This window comes from Rhopilema esculentum, chromosome 14 (assembly GCF_057945365.1).
Source record: "Rhopilema esculentum isolate cy_ngs chromosome 14, ASM5794536v1, whole genome shotgun sequence".
NCBI lineage: Eukaryota > Metazoa > Cnidaria > Scyphozoa > Rhizostomeae > Rhizostomatidae > Rhopilema > Rhopilema esculentum.
The window spans coordinates 9688851-9707064 of NC_142828.1; the positions used below are offsets into that span (position 1 = coordinate 9688851).

Here is an 18214-nt window from a genome sequence, read left to right on the forward strand (position 1 = left end):
GAAACTTGATCTTGTTCATTTTGTGCAGAGATGACATTTCAATAAACGCAGGCCTGCAAATAGTATCAATTTGCAAGTGCCTTAGGCCTGGTTCAAACGTCGCGCTTCTCATGCGCCGAACCAAACTCGAGAATTAAGTACATGAGGGGCGCGACGTTTGAAACAATTTGGTACGGCAGATTTAGTTAGGGGCGGCAGACTAGTTTGGATCGACAGAGCTTACCGAGCTGCACGGCTCCAGCACGGCACGGTTTCAAGCGTCGAACTTGTCATGTACCGAACTCAATGCATAATTATATTTCATTTATTTTCCTGCCCAGAATTCATTTCTTTCTTGGAGGGCGCATGCGTTTCAAACAAATATTTGAGATTGCGTGCCTTAACCAAGATACTTCATGTAACAATCCTAAAACCCATTTGGCGCGACATGATTACGTTCGACGTTTGAAACGGGAGTCGCGCTAAACATGCTTAAGTGTCGCTCCAAACAGAGTTAGATTCGGCACATGAGAAGCGCGACGTTTGAACCAGGCCTTAGGTACGCCAGTTAAAACTGAGATGGATGGCACTGTTGTGTTGCAAGTGATACAAAGCAAAGCAAGCTGATATCTTGATCAGTGGTTCTTCTGCCGAGTGTTTCAGCGAACAATCTCTAGACACCATGTGATCAAAGCTTTGTCAAGGAAAATCAGCGACGCCGGAGCTCGGGGGCGCATGGTGCCCCCTTGCATTAAAGAAATGCAAAGCAATTCTCCTCATTTTGCTATTATTTTGCCCTCTTTTTGACGCTTTACCCCTCGTCCTACACAGTAGCAGCACCACGAAGAGACTGGGGGGGGGGGCAAGTCCCCTAAGTTCTCAGCAGGATCAGTTTTGTAATTCGTCTAAATTCGATGAGAAGATGGGGAGGGGTCATATCTTGACAACGTACTTTTTTGTGAGGTAATTCTGTGATTTTCAAACTGCCTTTGCGTAACCAAAAATTAGTCATATGCGTTCTCTTTGGATAAAATCGGCGTTCCCTGTTGGTAAAAGGGTGTTTTCTGGTGGTAAGTAGAGCGTGGCTCAAAACTTTTTGCTTTGTCCCCCCAGATCTTAGTGGCTGGCGCCTCCATTGGTTCTACAGAGCTTTCGGTGTTCCTGGGAACACTCACAAGAGACTTTCGACCGAAGTGGAAAAGGGACAATTGGTCACAAAGTACCCATTGAAAAGTTTAGTGAAATTGTGACCTAAACACTCTTTTTCCCTTTACGCATACGACACCCATCCTATCCATCCTTTTTAAAACAATCATAAACAAGAAACCTAAATCTTCATTTCGGAGCAGTTACCCTACAACTGGGTACCACAAGCAAACAAGGTATGGTTATGATGCACGTACGACCATAAGATGTGCACATGCTAATCAAAAAGTTGCTTTCTACACCTAAGAATGAGACACTGTTCGGGATGGATGCCTGTCCAGTGGCCGTCCTATAGTATATTTTCAGTCTTTGCAAAATTTTCCTTGAGTGTTGAACGACTTCAATTGCCATTACTGAAGAGGAAGAGGGCAGATTTACATACAGCCCTGAGATTGCAGGAATTCAGAGCCTCTGGCAGGAATACTTCGAAAAAATTTCTTCATCTGATCTACCTAGTTAATAACAAAAATCTTTACTTGGCTAAATAATCAATAAATCGTCTCTAGAAAAATAATAGCACGGTTGTTCAATGAACACAAAATTTCAATTACCTAGAAAAGTTGGTGACATTTATTTACAGTAAGTTATCCACATTGTTATTATTTATTTGCAGTTATTATTACATTTCTGGAGAGACCTCTTAGAAATTTATTTTGCTTCAACAACTGGACAGAAGGTGTTAAGATATTCCACCAAGTTATCCCTTTCCCAGTTCAATATGGTCGTCTCTGTTACTTAAATACATACGCCCTAACGTCTAAAGGGGGAGGGGATAAAATTTTGACCTGTGGATTCTACCAGGTAGATCGCTAGGCAATTGTCCTGGATTGATCTGTAATCACGTGAACTTGTTTTAGTAATAGCCTTAGTTTGAGGGGGAAGGGGGGAGGAGGGGTTGGTGGGGGTGAAGCACTGCATGGAGGTCGCAGTCTGTCTCTGGGCAGGAACATCGGACTAAGTTCTTGGCAATCAGACGTCAAGGAAAATACATTGATTACAAAAAGGTTTTGATGATAATTGTTCACAGATTTTAAAGATTTTAGAAAACACTTCTGCTCCATTTACAGAAGGGTGTCAAACTACAAATGGCCTTATATAATCGAATTTGATTTCAATAGCTCAACCAATAAAAGGACAAAAAAACAATCGATATCCTATTACAAAGCTGTATAGTAAAGGTTAAATACAAGATATTTTTTGTAATACCAGCGTACAGCTAACTTTTTTGCAATATCTACAAAACGATAGAACTATGAGTACCTAAAATATTCACTTTCTGTTTAGGCTTTAATAAAAAAAATTATCTGCTGCTATAACTGTTAGTGTTAGCTCATGCTTGATCCAAAATGTCTACATATGTGTTATCAGCAACAGAGCGAATACTTGCAAAGGTAGAGGGGGGCGAAAAGATGAAAAGGATGGATCAAACAGGAGAGATCAGAGACCCCATGTGGAACACCACTATCACTTGAGTGAGGACTGTAGTCGCCATCGATTCTACTGACAATCTACCAATCACAGAGAAAGCTGCCAATCAAATTGATAAGGTATGGCACAGATCATACAAGAGGAGTTCATAAAGATGGGTCTTTGTGCAAGACATTATCAAGGGTCTGAAGAGATCAGAAATGTCGAAAGAAATCACTTTTATTTCATCAAAGGATTTGAGAGTAGAAGACCAAACATGCACAGCATAACCAAACAATCACGGGTAGATAGCCCTTTATGAAGTCTTTACCAATGAACAGAAAAATCTTGACTTGTCTGTTGAGCTGCATGCACCAAGGGGACCAGAGAGACAAGGTCTTACCACAGTAAGATACAGCTAAAAGCTCCTATAGCAAGTTGAAAAGGGAGACCCGAAGGTTACTTTGAGAAGAGTCCTTAATAATCCTTCGGAAAGAAAATATCATATACTTGATGGACAACATCAAATGACACTTTACCTTCAAATATTACGAAAAACAAACACTAACTTCTTAACTGACCAAAGTATTCTAAATAATTGAAATATATCTATAAAAATTCACAACCAATTGCTACGAAACTAAGACTGAAATCTACATTAATAATGAAAACATCGTTTTCCAAATGAATATATTTTGATTAGGTATATTACTTACAGAACTAATAAATTATTCCGCCTCATCAACGACTGTTATCATCATGTTCCTTCCTGGCCACACGTATTGTTTTGGCAATCGTACCTACAAGGAATTCAATAGTTCGGCACCTTAAAACAAAGTTAGCATAGTTCAGATACAGAGAGGTTCAACGTTTGCCTAGTGTTTGATCCGATTTAGCATGTACCAAGGAAATGGTTCGAAAAATTAAGAAAAATTTGACAAGAATTTAAACAAACAGAAAAATCAGTGAAAATTTTCAAAAAGAAGTGCCCTACGAACGTGAATGCTAATCTTCAAAGCATACAACCATTGTTGCAAATAGCCAATAAAAATGTCTTAATTTTTTTGTAAACTTTTTATAAACAAAACTTCTGCCAATTTTTTGAATGAACTGGCAGATTTGAATATTTAAGAAATTTATGAATCAGGCAAAGTAAAATTATTAAGGAAAACGAGTATGCAATCTAGAAAACATTGGAGGATTGAAATTTACGAAAATTCAAGAAAAAAAACATTAAACAGCTTTCTTGTCTGGATAATTAGAAATATTTGGTGATTGCAGAATAGTATTGAGGACACAAATCACATAGAAAATAATACATATATAGATATATAAATATATTTCTTGAATATCAATTATAAAATAACATTATTTTACGAATTTAGGATATTGATCAGATAAAGGATTGATACTAACCTCCTCGGGCCTGGTGAGGTCATCTAAATCTCTAATTAGGAGATCCATAAAGTCGTCTGGTATCAATACCTGTAGAGACAATCGAAATTAACTTCTCAGCTTAGGGATATTGGCTTGAAATTCGTTTCTACAATCGTGACTTTCCTGGAGACTTCCAGCATAGAAGAAACGAAGAGAGAGTTCTTAGCAGACAAGACAAAGTCAATTCAGGATTAAAAGATATAAGGCAAAGATCTGGCGCTTGAACTCACTAGGTTCCATAAGTCACAACAGGCTTTGCAGCGCGTAGATGATTGAGAAAACATTGCGAATCAAAAATAGGCCTATTGTGTAGTCCAACCAATGGGAAATTTAAATGGCCAGCAAATGCGTCTGGACAAAGTGCCTTTAAGGATTACGTAAACCGTTTTTACTACAAATTCTCAATGGAAATTTGGTTCTTATAAAAATATTTCACCAAACGGTGAATTTTATATGATTATTGTATAAGCTCGAACCTGCAGCCACGTTCCACAAGCAGCATACGGGCACTGTTCATCAACGCTTGTTCCTGTTACATCACTAGACACAAGAGTGATTGCAGAGTCTGTTATAATGCTTTTGAACGTGAAATGACGACCATGGGCAAGCCGACCTCTGAAAAAAGAGCCGCCATCTTGAAATATAGCCTTACGTCATAAAACAAACATAATGTTATGTTATGGTATAAGATGAAGTATTATCGTTCGTGTACTTTACATGAAGTGAGATACAAGTGGTGATGATGAACTTGGTTTTCAGAGCAAGATAAGCTTTCTTTTTTGTCTCCAACTCTTCCTGGATATATTTTTATATGAAATAGTATTTCTGTGAAAATAGTACCAAAGAAGACAACATCATTTTTTTTGGTTGTCATTTCATTTTCTTAATTGACAGAATAATCTACGAATAAAAGGCAACGATGAGCAATTTATAGGTGATGATAATAACAACTAATGTTTAATCTAAAGTGTCATGTAAAAATGAGCTAAATGAACAAGTGGCATTCGGTTTATGCATATTGGATAAGGAGATACATGGAAAACTGTATTAAAACCGACACGAAGGAATTCTAGATTATATGTGACCCGCCCTTCAAGATAAGAATGTATGTATGAATGTATGAAAAGATGTTGCAGAGGTAATTGGCAGGCTTGTTTCAAGCTGATGCTTAAACGTCTTTTCTATCACTGATTTACCTTGCATAAAGATCGATAGTCTCACCTTAAAACAAGAGGGAGCAACGAAGCAGCCTCAAGGTTAAATCGCAGTTGCACAGCCTCAAGTTGTTTTGCCCTGACAAGTTCACTCACTGTGCTGTAATTGGATAGTCTGCTGTCAGGCCCGTCTCCCAGTTCGGAGTCTTCTCTCCTGATAATAGAACCAGCAAGAGATTTTCATAAAAATTTGACACAAACACCAAATTTACAACGACCAACAAGATAGCCTACCTATTAGTCAATTAGCGTTTATAGAAGCATCTAAAAAACATTATTTATTCTAAAAGTTAAATTACCCTATAGAAACTGAGCTGTAAATGCAACTTAAGAACAGCTATAGTATAGTACGTCTAAATTTATTTCCTAAAAAAACAAAACTTCGCGATAATTCTGAATACTTTCCCTTGATAGTAGCTTATTTAAAAAGAATCATATTCACAAAACCCAATTTTGGCGAGTCCTATCAGAGAATTTGCATCGCTTTAAAACTAAGCTACTGTAACTATACCCAAAAGATGGATCCGTTATCCTTGTTGATTTTGTTGTGCTTGTGGGTCTTGATTCCGGTTCAGTAAAGGTCCCATTTTCAATTCTGCTTCCTGCTTTGTATATTGACTCCTGACTGCAACTAGCCCACCAACACTTTGCACTGACTCCACTCAAATTTGAGCCCTCTCTAGATATTCCCTCTTCAACCCTTTGCTAAAAGATGAAAAAACTGATATTTGTTTTGTGCACTAACTGACTGCTGAAAAATCTGAAATTTAGGGCTTGTGCGTGGGTTAATCAGTCTTAAGAAAAAGTTACATGCCGGGCAAGATTGAGGAAAGAAACAGTCAGCAAATATGTTGTTATTTGCCTAAAGACCTGCCATGATAGAAGACCTGAAACAGCTTTAACAATATCATGCTTGCCTAATAGCCTCCTTTCTCCAATGTTCTAGGTTTCGGCAAAGAAAACAAGCGATTTGATAAACTAGGTAATCAAAAATCATTGAACGAATTTCATATATACATGAAGACACCAGAGAGATGTAAAGCCAGGTTATCAAAAATACCTTGAAGGACAGCCGCTCACATGAAATTCAAAGTTGCCAAACAATTGTACTCCAGTAGTTTTGTGCTCTTTACACCATACAAAGTTTTAATGAATTTATTTAAGCCATGAACAACATCTCATATCTAATGATAGTTGATGTTTAAATTAGCTTGCCGAAGCCACTGGCTTAATTCATTTTCATATCATCTGTGTAGCTTTAAAATTCATTAGCAAACAATTGGAACATTTTTGAGCAGGCAAAAACAAACTATATGAGAACCAGACAAAAGCCTGTTAACGCTACTAATTTATTTATTTTAAATTATTTGACTAAAACTATCTAAGACAAAAATAAACTTTGCACCACAATCTTGACTGGCTGGGATAATCTACTTCTGAAAAATGCATAAATTGAAATACCTGCAGGGAGGAGTTTGTCTCAAATATGCTTTTAGTCCTCTCCATGTCTGTGACTAGCCAGGCACCTCCAGTACTGAATGCAAAAGAATGATAAAAAATACAGAATTAATGAATAGCCAATAAAGTCTAACAACATCAACAAAGTAGATATTTTCACATTTATCTAAAAGCAGTCATGATACATTTAAAAATACACTGGGGACCGAAAAGCATATAAAATTGAAATAGAAAATAAAAAAAATTCTTACTCTGGCATTGACCTCATAAGTTCAAGTACTGCTGGTCCATTCCAATGCTGGGCTGCCTGCAGTTCCTGATTGCAAACACCAATGATCTACGAAAGAAATTAGCAAATGCAACAGGCACAAACATTGTGTCAATTAGAGCAAAATGGATAGACACAAAACATGGAGCAGTTTGTATAAAAGGTGTATTAGCATAAAGATTCGCACTGTATTATTTCAGTCTTTACAGTTATGAAAATGGCTAGATCTGAGGGATCAAACGGTCTTGACAGGCAAAACAACTGCTCCTCAAAATGCAAGTGACCAAAGTTATTCATTGAATAAATATATATGATAAATTGAATATATATGCTGAAATCGAGTTTCCAGTGGGTAAGAAGAAACATACAAATATATCTGAGACCTAGACAAGGAAATGAGACTTGAGAAGCACCAATTCTAGTTTACTAATGTCTAGAAATTTACTTCAAAATCTGAGCAATATGAAAGAAACATCAAATATTGTTCGATGACTGGGCAATCACACAGTTAAGTGGATACAAAGATTTTCAAGGTTGTATAGCAAGATTGTGTGAGACAAAATCAAACCTGGACAAAATCAACATATCCAAAGGGGGTGTTTATTTGAGGGATGTGGGGATCATCTGCCATCAACATCTGCTGGATGAACTGGTTGCTCCCATCTAAAGCATTATGCCATGAAACATGATCACCACTGCATAAGTTATTTTCTTGAAGAAAGGTTTCAAAACATCAGCATCTTCTTTTTTGAAATTATAAAAAGTTTCAATAATAGGTTGTTCCAAACTAAACACTTCTAGTTATATTTCAAATCATAACACAAATTGGAGTGATATATTCATAGCCAACTAAAGAAGGAGAACCAGGATCCCTTATGCTGTAAAATGGTTTAGATAGGACCAAATAAATCTCTAATGAGGACAAGCTGACAGTAGCCACACTAGCACTTTTAAGTTTCTCACGCAAATTTAATTTCCATTTACCTACATAAAATTATGCATGTTTCCAAAGAAAATCATTTCTGCTGCAGTTTTGTCAAATCAATCCAGAGAAATAAACAGGTTCCAGACTAGTAATAAGATGTAGAGAAAGTGTGTTGACAGCAAGGGTAGAATTTATACAATTGAATACACCAAATTTTTACCAAGGATATCTATGTTTAGTTATAGATGTCTGACAAAACAACCAAAAACTCTTTACTTTCAACACAAAATGAACTCTTCTCCCAGGAAAATATTCTTTGCCAGGTTTAATCAATTCCTTATATTCAAATTGTGAAAAGCTGGTGCATTTCATGCAATAATTTTGGGCTGGCTGTTGACTTACCAGAATGAAAAACATATCTAGCTAAGTTTTGCATCAGTTCTGCAGGCCAAGTTGGAGGAGATGAATCACTGGGGCTTCTTTTCAGCCTAAATGTAAGTTCAAATCCAAAACCGCTTGGCCCATCATCCCCAGTGACACTATGGAAGAAGGGGTTGTAGCTCATCTGGATGAAAGTACGAATAAGGAAAAAACGAACTGATGTTATTGAACGGCTCATTTGCAAACTGACACATGGACAAATTTACATAAGACAAAAAACAGATAAAAGAGCCATTTTGATATTAGATTTTCTTATAACTAGTCTTTGTCTGGTACTCTATCTTTGCATGAACAATTACAAATTAAAAGACATACTCATGGACTCTGCCATCACCATGAAGGTCTGACAAACCACAACTGACATAATGCCAATGAGGGGGAACTCCTTCATTTGGATTCCCAGGATTGGCAAACATTGTAATGTAATCCAATGGATCAGGTCCATTAAGCCTAGAATAAAAAATTTGGTAGAAATTAAAACCCGAGCCATTAGTTTTAACATTTGCTCAGTTTTATACTTTATTTTGACAAAAGGATATAAAGTAAATAAAATTCCAATCTAAACATAAACATAACTATCATCATTACCATAACTACCATTATAAATAAAATTGTGAACCAGATTGGATAGCATGGCTAATTTTGACAAGATCTAGGGTGTACCAGCAGCCCTGCATCTCAGGTACAATTGTGCAGAATCACCTAAAAATGCTAAGTGCACCAGCATTAGCAATTTTTCCAGATTTTAATCAAAATGTGTCTCGATTATAAATAAATGCAAATATGGTAAAATTGGCAAGGCAGAACCTTAAAAAACCCCTCCTTATTGGAAAACAAAACAGCCACTTTTTATACGCTTCAGATTTTCAGATTTTCAGAAATTCAGATTTTCAATCAATATAAATGATTAATAAGATAAAACATCTCGAGAGTCTCAATGACTGGGTGTCAAATGGATTAAACAAAGTCTCTGAGAACAGCAGATAGGAGGGAGGGTTGGGTTGGAGGCTCATGACTGCCAATGCCAGCAACAGGCCTGGCACTTAAGAAGAAGGAGAAGATTAAAGATACTAGTTTCAATTTTCAGCACTTCTGGCTTCCAACAAAATTTCTATGCTTTAGATTCTTTTGGTGTCATAAGTTACAGCCTGTGTGTTGGTGAAAGCAAAATGTTTTAAAAATCAATCCCTGGCTGCCCATGTGCAATCTATACAGGTTTACCCCAGTTGACAGGTATCTGTGTTCATATGATAAATTTGCATTCCAGCTAACACAGATATTTGCAGTTTCAAGTGAGATCTTGGTTAGACAGCCTAGGCTCAGGGTTGGAAGAAGTGCCTGTAGCTGCAGTGCATCTTTGCAATAAGCATCCAGGAAGTTCAGGAAAAGAATGTCAATCGCCAAAACTACTTCTTTAGAATTTAGAGGAAGGTTTTCATCTGAAAAAATAAATTCTGCAAAACTTAGGGGAAAGGTCCTCCCCCCAAATTTCTTCCACGAAGCATAGTTTTTTGAGGTTTTGAAATTCTTCTTTTAAGGTAGATAAGAAGACAGGTAGTGCTGCTGAGTAAGAAACTGAGCAAAATTAAACTAGAAAATGCCTTAGCTTTCTGAACAGCACAAAAGTAAAGACTTAGAAAAACTGTAAAAATTTGATAAACTGACAATTGTAGGCTGAAGTAGCTTATCAGCTTGATATTATGCTATTAAACTTGTGAAACTATAGAAAGAAGAACTTTAGTTTTAAGTTGGTTTTCATGAAGGGGAAATGTTTTCCATCATTGCCTAGGCTGCTTCTCATATGAACGCAAGATTTATTTCTACAAAAATCATGAAACAGACATTCAACTTAGAAGTTGCCTAGCCAGGCCACCTCATCTGGCAAGGCTAGCTCACTTCCATATCAAACTTTTTTGCAAACAAATTTGTTCAGATATACATTTCAAAGTAGCATTAGCTTGTTCTTAACTTGCTCTTATGTATTTACAAACTGTTAAGGTTTGTGTTCTTATAAAATAGGTGTATTTGGTATTCACCCCAGTGTTTGTATAGGTGTCTAATGTGTCACAGGATCTAGAAAATTTATGGCACCAAAAAAGTTTTCAACACCGTCAAGCCGTCTGTAGCTCCATGGCAATTTAATTAACATATTTGAAAAAACAATACAATATCCTAGGTGCCAGACGTCCTTAGGAAAACTTCGTTTTAACTCGTTTACTCGCTGACGTTAGTGTGTTTTATGGATAATTTATCTGAACGACTGACTGCGGAAAATTAACTTGACCTAAGCTCCGTAAAACGAAAAACTCACAACCAAATCAAAACGATGACATTGGATTAGTTTATAACTAACAAAGTATCCAGTTGTTGAAAAATTAGGCAATTCAGAATAAGATTGATTACGCATTGATTATCATTCTTGTATATGAATATACTACCATGATCACACGTCGTAGGCGAGCGGGATGTTGTCAGTTGATCTTATCAATGAACATCGACCCATTGAAAATGAAAACAAACGACCAATACATACCAGTACTTTCGCAAGGCAGTTACTTGTAAAGGATTTGGCTGATCTGGATATATTCTCCTAAGTATGCTGTAAATTCCTTGAAGACCAGGTGGGATAGGTGCTGTCTGAGATGGAGGCATCATTCCACGAGCACCGTTCATTCTTAAAACTTTCGAATTTTAATTTCCCCAGCTGCCTCCTCGGGGCAGAGTTCCGATACCCTGATTTGAAACGCAAATGACGTGATATTGCTACTTTCTGCTACCACTAAATTTCAATACACGGATGCAGTAGATGCTTGATTCCATCAGAAAGTCTTGTCTTCTCACATAACGAAAGATCTGTGCATCTCTGCCTGGGCTTTTATGCTTCACTTGACTGCTCTGCACTGCTCTCTTCCTCTCCTGATCGTCTTGTCTTCGGCACGATCTCGTGTTCCTTCGCAGGTCCCTAGTCATGGCCTCGCTCCGATGTACGATTCTTGAATCAATCATGGCGGACCAACAACATGCAGCTGCGAGTGATAAAGAACCGAGAAAAGAACCAGACAGCGTTGCCGAAGAAGTAGTTAACAATTTAAAATCGCAAGGATTGTTTGACCAGTTCCGTAAGGAATGTCTTGAAGAGTTGGAGAGTCTGGTATGTAGTATTTTAATAGTGGCAGACTTAAGATCTAGCATCCGTTCCCCATCATCCACCCAGTATGAATTCCATGGCAGCTGCACTCCTGAGAAATATTAGTAGAATAACGGGTGCACTCTTGCACACCCGAAAGATGGGCATGGTTTGGGCCTGTTTTAGGATGTGGCTAAAATTGAAAAGTTTTTTTCAAATAAAGCAAGATGACTTTCTAAATTTGTTCGCAACTGAGATGGTCATTCTAAATTGAGTGATCCACTTGAGATCATGGCCACCAAAAAGTTTCAGTGAGCCTGGGCTCACTGGAACTGAAAATAAGGCGCCTTGCGAGCGGAGCAAGCAGATAATTTTTGCCACCCTGTTCTTTAGATTAGAGTAAAATACACATCATTCTTTGCAGTCATTTTCTTGCAATTGTTTCATTGTCACATTTTACTATTATTTCAATTCTATTAATGGGTTTCTATCATTTAACTATAAATCTTTCCTAGACATTGAGGCCTTAAGGCATTATGCCCCCCCCTGTCCCCCTCTTGGTGGTAGCCCTGCTTTAGGTCATCCTCATGATACTCTTAGAACGCTCAAGTTTTTGGCCTTATTATTTAAATTATCTCTTTACTTGCCAAACCTTTAGGAATTTAAATAACAGCCACTGACGGTAATGAAATTCCCTGAGATGTAAAATTAATGTAAACAGGAAAAGCACTGGACAAAATATGCACACACTCAAGAATCATTGAGAAATTTGATGCACACTCAAATGTGCACACCACACACTCAGATGTAATAGGTTGGCACTGCAGATATCTCGTCGAAAACTGCCATGAAATCCAGATTTTAAATCTTCATCTTGAAATTAGTTTATACTGAGAACTTCATGTTGTTTTGTCTGTTTAGTCGTAAGTTTTAAATTTTTAAATTCTGTACCACCAAAAGATTGTTTGATCTATTTTTGGCAAATACAAAGATAAAGAATTGCCTGGAACAGAGAATAAGTGTTGCTACAGGGAAATTGTTGATAAGGAAAAGCCATAAAAAGTTTCTTGAAGTTTCCATCTGTCAACAGTTCCAACAATTTTATGGAATTTCTTGCTCATGAGTTTTTTAGTGTTACAATGGCTTGGCTTGATAAAGGCTGATAACCATTTCAACTAATTATATAACTTGAAGTAACTGACTGGCTGTTGTTATTTATTATATATTGCTTCTTTTAAAACATGTGTAGGATCAAAATGGAATTGTCCCATAATTATTTGGCAGTTGGAATGCATTTAATTTTGTGAAATTTAGACCTATTCTGTATTTATATTTTAAGGTACATTGTTTTGTGTACCCAGTTCCATAATTTATGTATTGAAACTATAAGCCCTTATTGTGTCACATGGAATGATCAGATCTGGTTGCTTGGCTAAATTGTTAAAGACCTTCAAATAACTGCAGTTAAGAGCCTAAAGGCTGTTATAGACTCGCAGTTTCCAGTTTAACTGGAAATTAATTTTGTTTACGTTTTTTATGTCTTGGTTTATAGGAAGCACAAAGGCTGGTAACTCTAAGCATACAAAATGTTCTTCGTTTTTTCTTTGTAGGAAGCTTATAGGTTGTTGAAGCAAAGAGTTGAAAATCATGTTGCATCATTTCTCTCTAAATATAAATGGTCAGAGAAAATGTCCAAAAACAGTTTAAGGGACAATCTGAGGATGAATATTAACAGGCAAGTAAATATTTTACTTGACAATATCTAAATCAAGCAATAATTTTAATCATTTACATCAGAAAATAGGAGATAAAATATTAATAGGGGTTTTGCACTTGATAATAAGAAATATTAAATAATTCTTTTCAATAATGATGGAGCACTTTTAGTAAATGTTCTATGCATTCAAGAACTTTATTTTTGTGAAGCATTCTTCAGAATTTGTTTGAAACAACTTGCTGAGACTAACTTGTTTGAAACAAAAGATTGATGGAGCTTGGCAAGCAAAATGGGATATATATAAATATACACTTGATTGAACAATGAAAATCCTTTTGCATCTTTAATTGTCTTTAAAATTGGTTACAAGTGTTGTATTATATACTTCATATCAAGATGTGAGATAACATTGACTGGTTATGTGATTATGTTTTTTAATTATTTGCAGATCAGAAGTATTGCTGAATGGTGTTGACAGACTAGTTGATCAGATCCTAGCTTCAAAAATTGATAGTTTTGCGGATCGAATAGTTCCAGAAATCGATAAATATTTAGGGATAGAGCGGGCAGAAGAACCGGCCCCAGGAACAGATACAGACAAAGATACAGTCTATGTGTCCCAAAAAGTCTTTTCTTCTGATACAACGAGTTCATCCTTACCTGCCACACAAACGGTAACAACAAGAAGCAATGTCTCATCTTCTTCCAGCACACCACAAGGTCTAATGGTAGAAAATCCAAATACCCAACAAGCTACTTGTCATGTTAAGACAAATGACAAGGGACTTACACTTCCTATTAAGAAGCTTTCGTCTGGTGCTTCTCAAGAGCAAACCAAGGGAAAGGCTGAAGAAGCCAGGGCATCTTGTAGTACCTATCAAAGTCTTAAAGCTGATAGCAGTGCAAGCTGCAAGACTTCACCTTTATGCAAAGACGTTAAAAAAGAAGGACTAGACTATCAATTGTCAAAATCGCAACCTGAGAAATGCAAGGCATTGGAAATCAAAGGGGCGAGTAGTGAAGGCTGTAGACCTTTCGTCAGAAGCAACCAAGATTTATTAAGCGATTCAAAAATCTCTAATAAAGCCCCTCAAATTGGACCTAAGGCTTCGAAGTCATGTGATATAGCTGAGAATTGTGTCACTGAAACTAGCAAAAAGAATTGCGAGCTACCTCTGAAGAAAGAACCAGGCCTTTCTCCATGTCAAAAATCAACTGAAAAGAATGCAACCTCTTCAGTTCTGGAAACAGCCTCAAGACAAGGCAAGCTTGATTCCCAGACGGTGGCCCAAAAAACGTATAATAAATCTATGCACGGAACGACCTCAAATAACTCTAGCACGAAAGAAGTTACAAGCAAAGAAGCTGACAACTGCAATATGACGAGAAGTGTCCCGGATGATATAGCAATAAAGAATGCGAGTGAAGAGAAAGAAACTGGGGCCAGTTCCCATACCAACCCTTCAGATGGCTCTACCGTTGATGCGCTTTCAAACATCCAAAAGGATACAAAGAAGAGAGTACTTCACTGTGAAGGAGGAAGTCTCAAAGATTGTGAAGGTGGGGGCTGTGAAGTAACCGAAGCCAATGTTAGTGATTGCTCGGATACGAATGCAGTAGATGATGCAAGCAATGTTAAGGAATGCCGTTCAGAAAAGGTGGTAACTAAAGATTATGGTATGAATTGTGGGAAACTGGAGGAGACGAGTGGTGACATAAACAAACCGATAGCTAAAATGGAGGTTGCCGAATCGCCAGTAGGTAAAGATGGTGGCTGTGCTGTGCCAGGGTTAGCCCAAGAAGAAGAAGATGCATGTAAAGGTAAAGTCGAAGAACTAGCTGGTAAGAGGCCTGGGAATGAATCACATGACAAAGATATCTCAGATTCTGTCGAAAAGGAAGAAGAAGGTGATGAAAATACAAGAGGAAATATCATTGTATCCGAGCAGACTAAAGATAGTAATGTTTATGCTTACTCTGAAGAGGGTTTCGAGAAACCAAAGCTTAGTACCTCATCAGTTGGTAGTGACCTTGAAGAGAGTAGCGATGCTGACACAAAAAGTTCAGACCATGTTTCATCTGCCTCGGGAAGAGCAGGGAAAGAGTCGGTTGATGACGTTAGCACTGATTCGAGCAAGGATCTGCATTCTCGTTTTGGACAGAGGAAAGTGAAAAGAAGAAAACGACTGATTTCGGAAAGTGAGGATGATCGTACAACCAAATCAGCTCGAATAACAGACGAAATTAAAGGGGATCTGACCGTCAGTACGCATGTTGAAGGCAATATGGAACAGCAAGATGAACATATTGTTGCTAACGATGCCAAGCCAAAACGCGGGCGAGGGCGACCACGAAAGGCAGAGGGCGCGAAACGTGACTCGCAGCCTTCGTCTGACAGCGACATGCCCCCTGAAGGCAGCATAGGCCCTGCAGATGTAAATCGACAAAACAGCAAGCCCCAGGAATACATCACGGAATCTGGCAGTTTGAAAAGACAAAGATCAGTCGGAAGTGAAAGCAACGCATCAGAAACTGGCACAGAGGAAAAAGATCTCGATATGCGACGAACGAAGAGGCAAATAAAGCCAAAGAGGTGTTATTCTCCATCTGATGGGAAATGAAAGAACGACTCTAGTTTGGCCCATCCTGTTGTTTATTTGGATGTATGTATTCTATTTTTTTCCACAGAGTCATAAGATAAGTCAATGAGCCTGTGTTTAAAGTTTTCAAAGCCGAAAATCACAGGACCTATTAAGCTTAAAATCACGCGTTTAAACATAACTATTAGAAACGATATCTGATACTGGTACTCCGGAAATGACAGGATAAAGTCCAGGACATTCTCTCCGTTTGTGAGGCAAGCCTTGGTCACTCTTTGCACCCTGTAATACTTGAAATGTGTTTTGCTCTTCTGGAGAAGCCTATCTTGTGAAACAGATAATTCAACGGAATATTCATCATATCCAGAAGGATTTCACTGAAGATACTAAGGATGGTCTTGATAGTGAAGTACTTTTTGCAAATACAGGCATATTCCGTTAAAACTCCTTTTGTCATAACGCCAGCCGCATCGTTCGCCGCTAATTTCATTTGGTTCTGTTTGAAACCTTGGTAAATTGCCAACTTTCCACCGTCCGCCTCTTTCCATTTATTCGATGGTAAAATCTCCTCCTTTACAGTCTTTGGCTTCATGGCTCTCCATTGGTTTCTGTCCTGATGCAACATGATAGATGAACTAAGTTTCTGAGAATTAACAAAGAAACACCCAAACAATTAGATGCCTTAGAAAACATTTGCTTGATGTGGACCGTAGGAGAGAATAGTTGTTTGACGTGATTTTTTATCCTAACAAGCTTTTCGTTTATAAACGTGGGCATAAGCCAGTTGAACTGTCATAAACCTCCTTGAAATTGTAGAATTTTTAACAATGTGAGTAGAGTTTTAGTCATGTCTTTTACCGAATCTGAACATGTCTATCCTAAGCTCCAGAATAAGTAGAAAATGCAAGGTACTTGACCACCCCTATTTACCTGAAAACCTGACATGAACATGCGATAGGGGTATCATTGTGTGCCATTTTATAGTTATTGGAAAATAGTTAACACGTAAGCAATTAACATTGCAGCATTTCCTCTTCTTTTTTTAATTTGATTGTAAAATAGTTTCTTGAGTAAATGTGTTGTATATATCCACGTATGAAAGAAAGTAGTCTGGCATTCTGAGGATCAAAAGTATCTGATTAAAGAAAAACGAAATTTCTCCGCAGCGATTTTTATTTTACTCCATTTGCCTGATTACAATATAAAATGTAACCTTTAAATAGCAATTCAATTAATATAATTGCAAGACTTTATTCCAAAAATCAATAACATAAGATTTTGAAATTTTCATAAAGCAAGTACATGTAAACCTCTAATCTGGACTACACATTGAACTTTTAAGCAGTGTCTTAAACTTTTACTTTCCACGATGCCGCTAAATGCAAGAAGCCATGCTAGAATGAAATTGAGGTGATTTGGGGCTTGGTGAATTTTGCTTAAAAATCTGGCGCATTCATTACGACGGCCATTTGCTCTGCCTGCCCCCTATTGAAGAAGAGACAGACCATTGTTGAGTTGTTTGTGTTTAATAGACAGATGTTTCGTTGTTTTAAATTAGTCAGAAACATCATACGCAGCCATTTCAAGGAAAATAAACCCAAGAGTAGTTGAAGACGACTTTCGGACATATGGAACGCAAATTGACGCAAATGATCGATAGGGATTGATTTATATGTCTTCGTCGATTTGCGATGAAAGTTGTAGATGTTTGCATTTTACATGCAACACAACTTAGTAGAAAGGCAAAACGTGGAAATGTAGATTCGACTGGAAGGCATGGAAAACGAGTTTGTAGTCTCGAAACAACTGTGTGAAATAACCCAAAGTAAACAGATGTCAGTGATTGATTTAAACAAGGGGGTTTTCGCAGTTACCACAATGGTTTGCGTTTATCAAACTAAATTAAAAAACATTAAGTATGTTAGCACACCGCCCCAACCCACAGTTAAATCTAAGCACTAAGGAACATATAGACTATCACAAACAAACCTAATTGCTATGGAACTGGTAGCAATTCAAAACAATCTGAGAAAATAGGCCAACTGAAAACCACGACGGGACCTCAGGCAGCTCAGGCACAACGTCCGAAGGGTCTATCGATTTTGGGCGAGATGAAAAGTTTGATTTGTATAAGAAGTTCTAGGTCCCGGCAACATGTTGTCTCTATTGTTGAAATGGGTGACATTGACACTAGAAACAATTTATCTAGCATCACTAATTAAAAACATTATGTTTGTTACTTAATTGTATGTTCATTTCATTTTGTAAACCGGCAGCCTATCGGTATATAAACAGTGCTGAATTCATATATGTAATATTCTTAACATAAAAAAATTTGATTTGTGTGATTGAAAACAGACAAATCTCAGAGTAGTAAAATAATTTATTTTATCCTACATTGGCAGTTAAACATAAAGGCAGGACAATTCTTCAGA

The 18214-nt window shown here is 37.3% G+C and overlaps 2 protein-coding genes across 2 annotated transcripts; one reads left to right on the top strand and one right to left on the bottom strand.

Annotated features, from left to right (window-relative positions):
* Positions 1 to 1619: 1619 nt before the first annotated feature.
* On the bottom strand, positions 1620 to 11278 carry LOC135696333 (suppressor of fused homolog). Its single transcript, XM_065215705.2, has 11 exons — positions 10869 to 11278; positions 8651 to 8785; positions 8297 to 8433; positions 7538 to 7680; positions 6953 to 7038; positions 6705 to 6777; positions 5755 to 5948; positions 5251 to 5397; positions 4506 to 4644; positions 4009 to 4077; positions 1620 to 3392 (listed from the first exon to the last, which is right to left on the bottom strand). Exons 1-11 carry the CDS (start codon positions 11006 to 11008, stop codon positions 3321 to 3323), a joined length of 1335 nt encoding a protein of 444 aa, XP_065071777.1. The 5' UTR covers positions 11009 to 11278; the 3' UTR covers positions 1620 to 3320.
* Positions 11279 to 11321: 43 nt separating this feature from the next.
* Positions 11322 to 18062, top strand: LOC135696331 (uncharacterized). The gene is made up of 3 exons (XM_065215700.2): positions 11322 to 11486; positions 13073 to 13197; positions 13628 to 18062. The coding sequence occupies exons 1-3, from the start codon at positions 11340 to 11342 to the stop codon at positions 15798 to 15800; spliced, it is 2445 nt and encodes an 814-aa protein (XP_065071772.2). The 5' UTR covers positions 11322 to 11339; the 3' UTR covers positions 15801 to 18062.
* Positions 18063 to 18214: the final 152 nt, after the last annotated feature.

What these genes read in the sequence shown, in the direction of transcription:
- LOC135696331 (XM_065215700.2), top strand. Translation starts at nt 11,340, where the DNA reads ATGGCGGACCAACAACATGCAGCTGCGAGTGATAAAGAACCGAGAAAA. An exon ending in TTGAAGAGTTGGAGAGTCTG is followed by an intron (nt 11,487 to 13,072) that starts GTATGTAGTATT and finishes TTTTCTTTGTAG; the next exon opens with GAAGCTTATAGGTTGTTGAA. An exon ending in CTGAGGATGAATATTAACAG is followed by an intron (nt 13,198 to 13,627) that starts GCAAGTAAATAT and finishes AATTATTTGCAG; the next exon opens with ATCAGAAGTATTGCTGAATG.
- LOC135696333 (XM_065215705.2), bottom strand. Translation starts at nt 11,008, where the DNA reads ATGAACGGTGCTCGTGGAATGATGCCTCCATCTCAGACAGCACCTATC. An exon ending in AGACAAACTCCTCCCTGCAG is followed by an intron (nt 5,949 to 6,704) that starts GTATTTCAATTT and finishes TTCATCTTTTAG; the next exon opens with CAAAGGGTTGAAGAGGGAAT. An exon ending in TTGCTCCCTCTTGTTTTAAG is followed by an intron (nt 4,645 to 5,250) that starts GTGAGACTATCG and finishes CTCTTTTTTCAG; the next exon opens with AGGTCGGCTTGCCCATGGTC.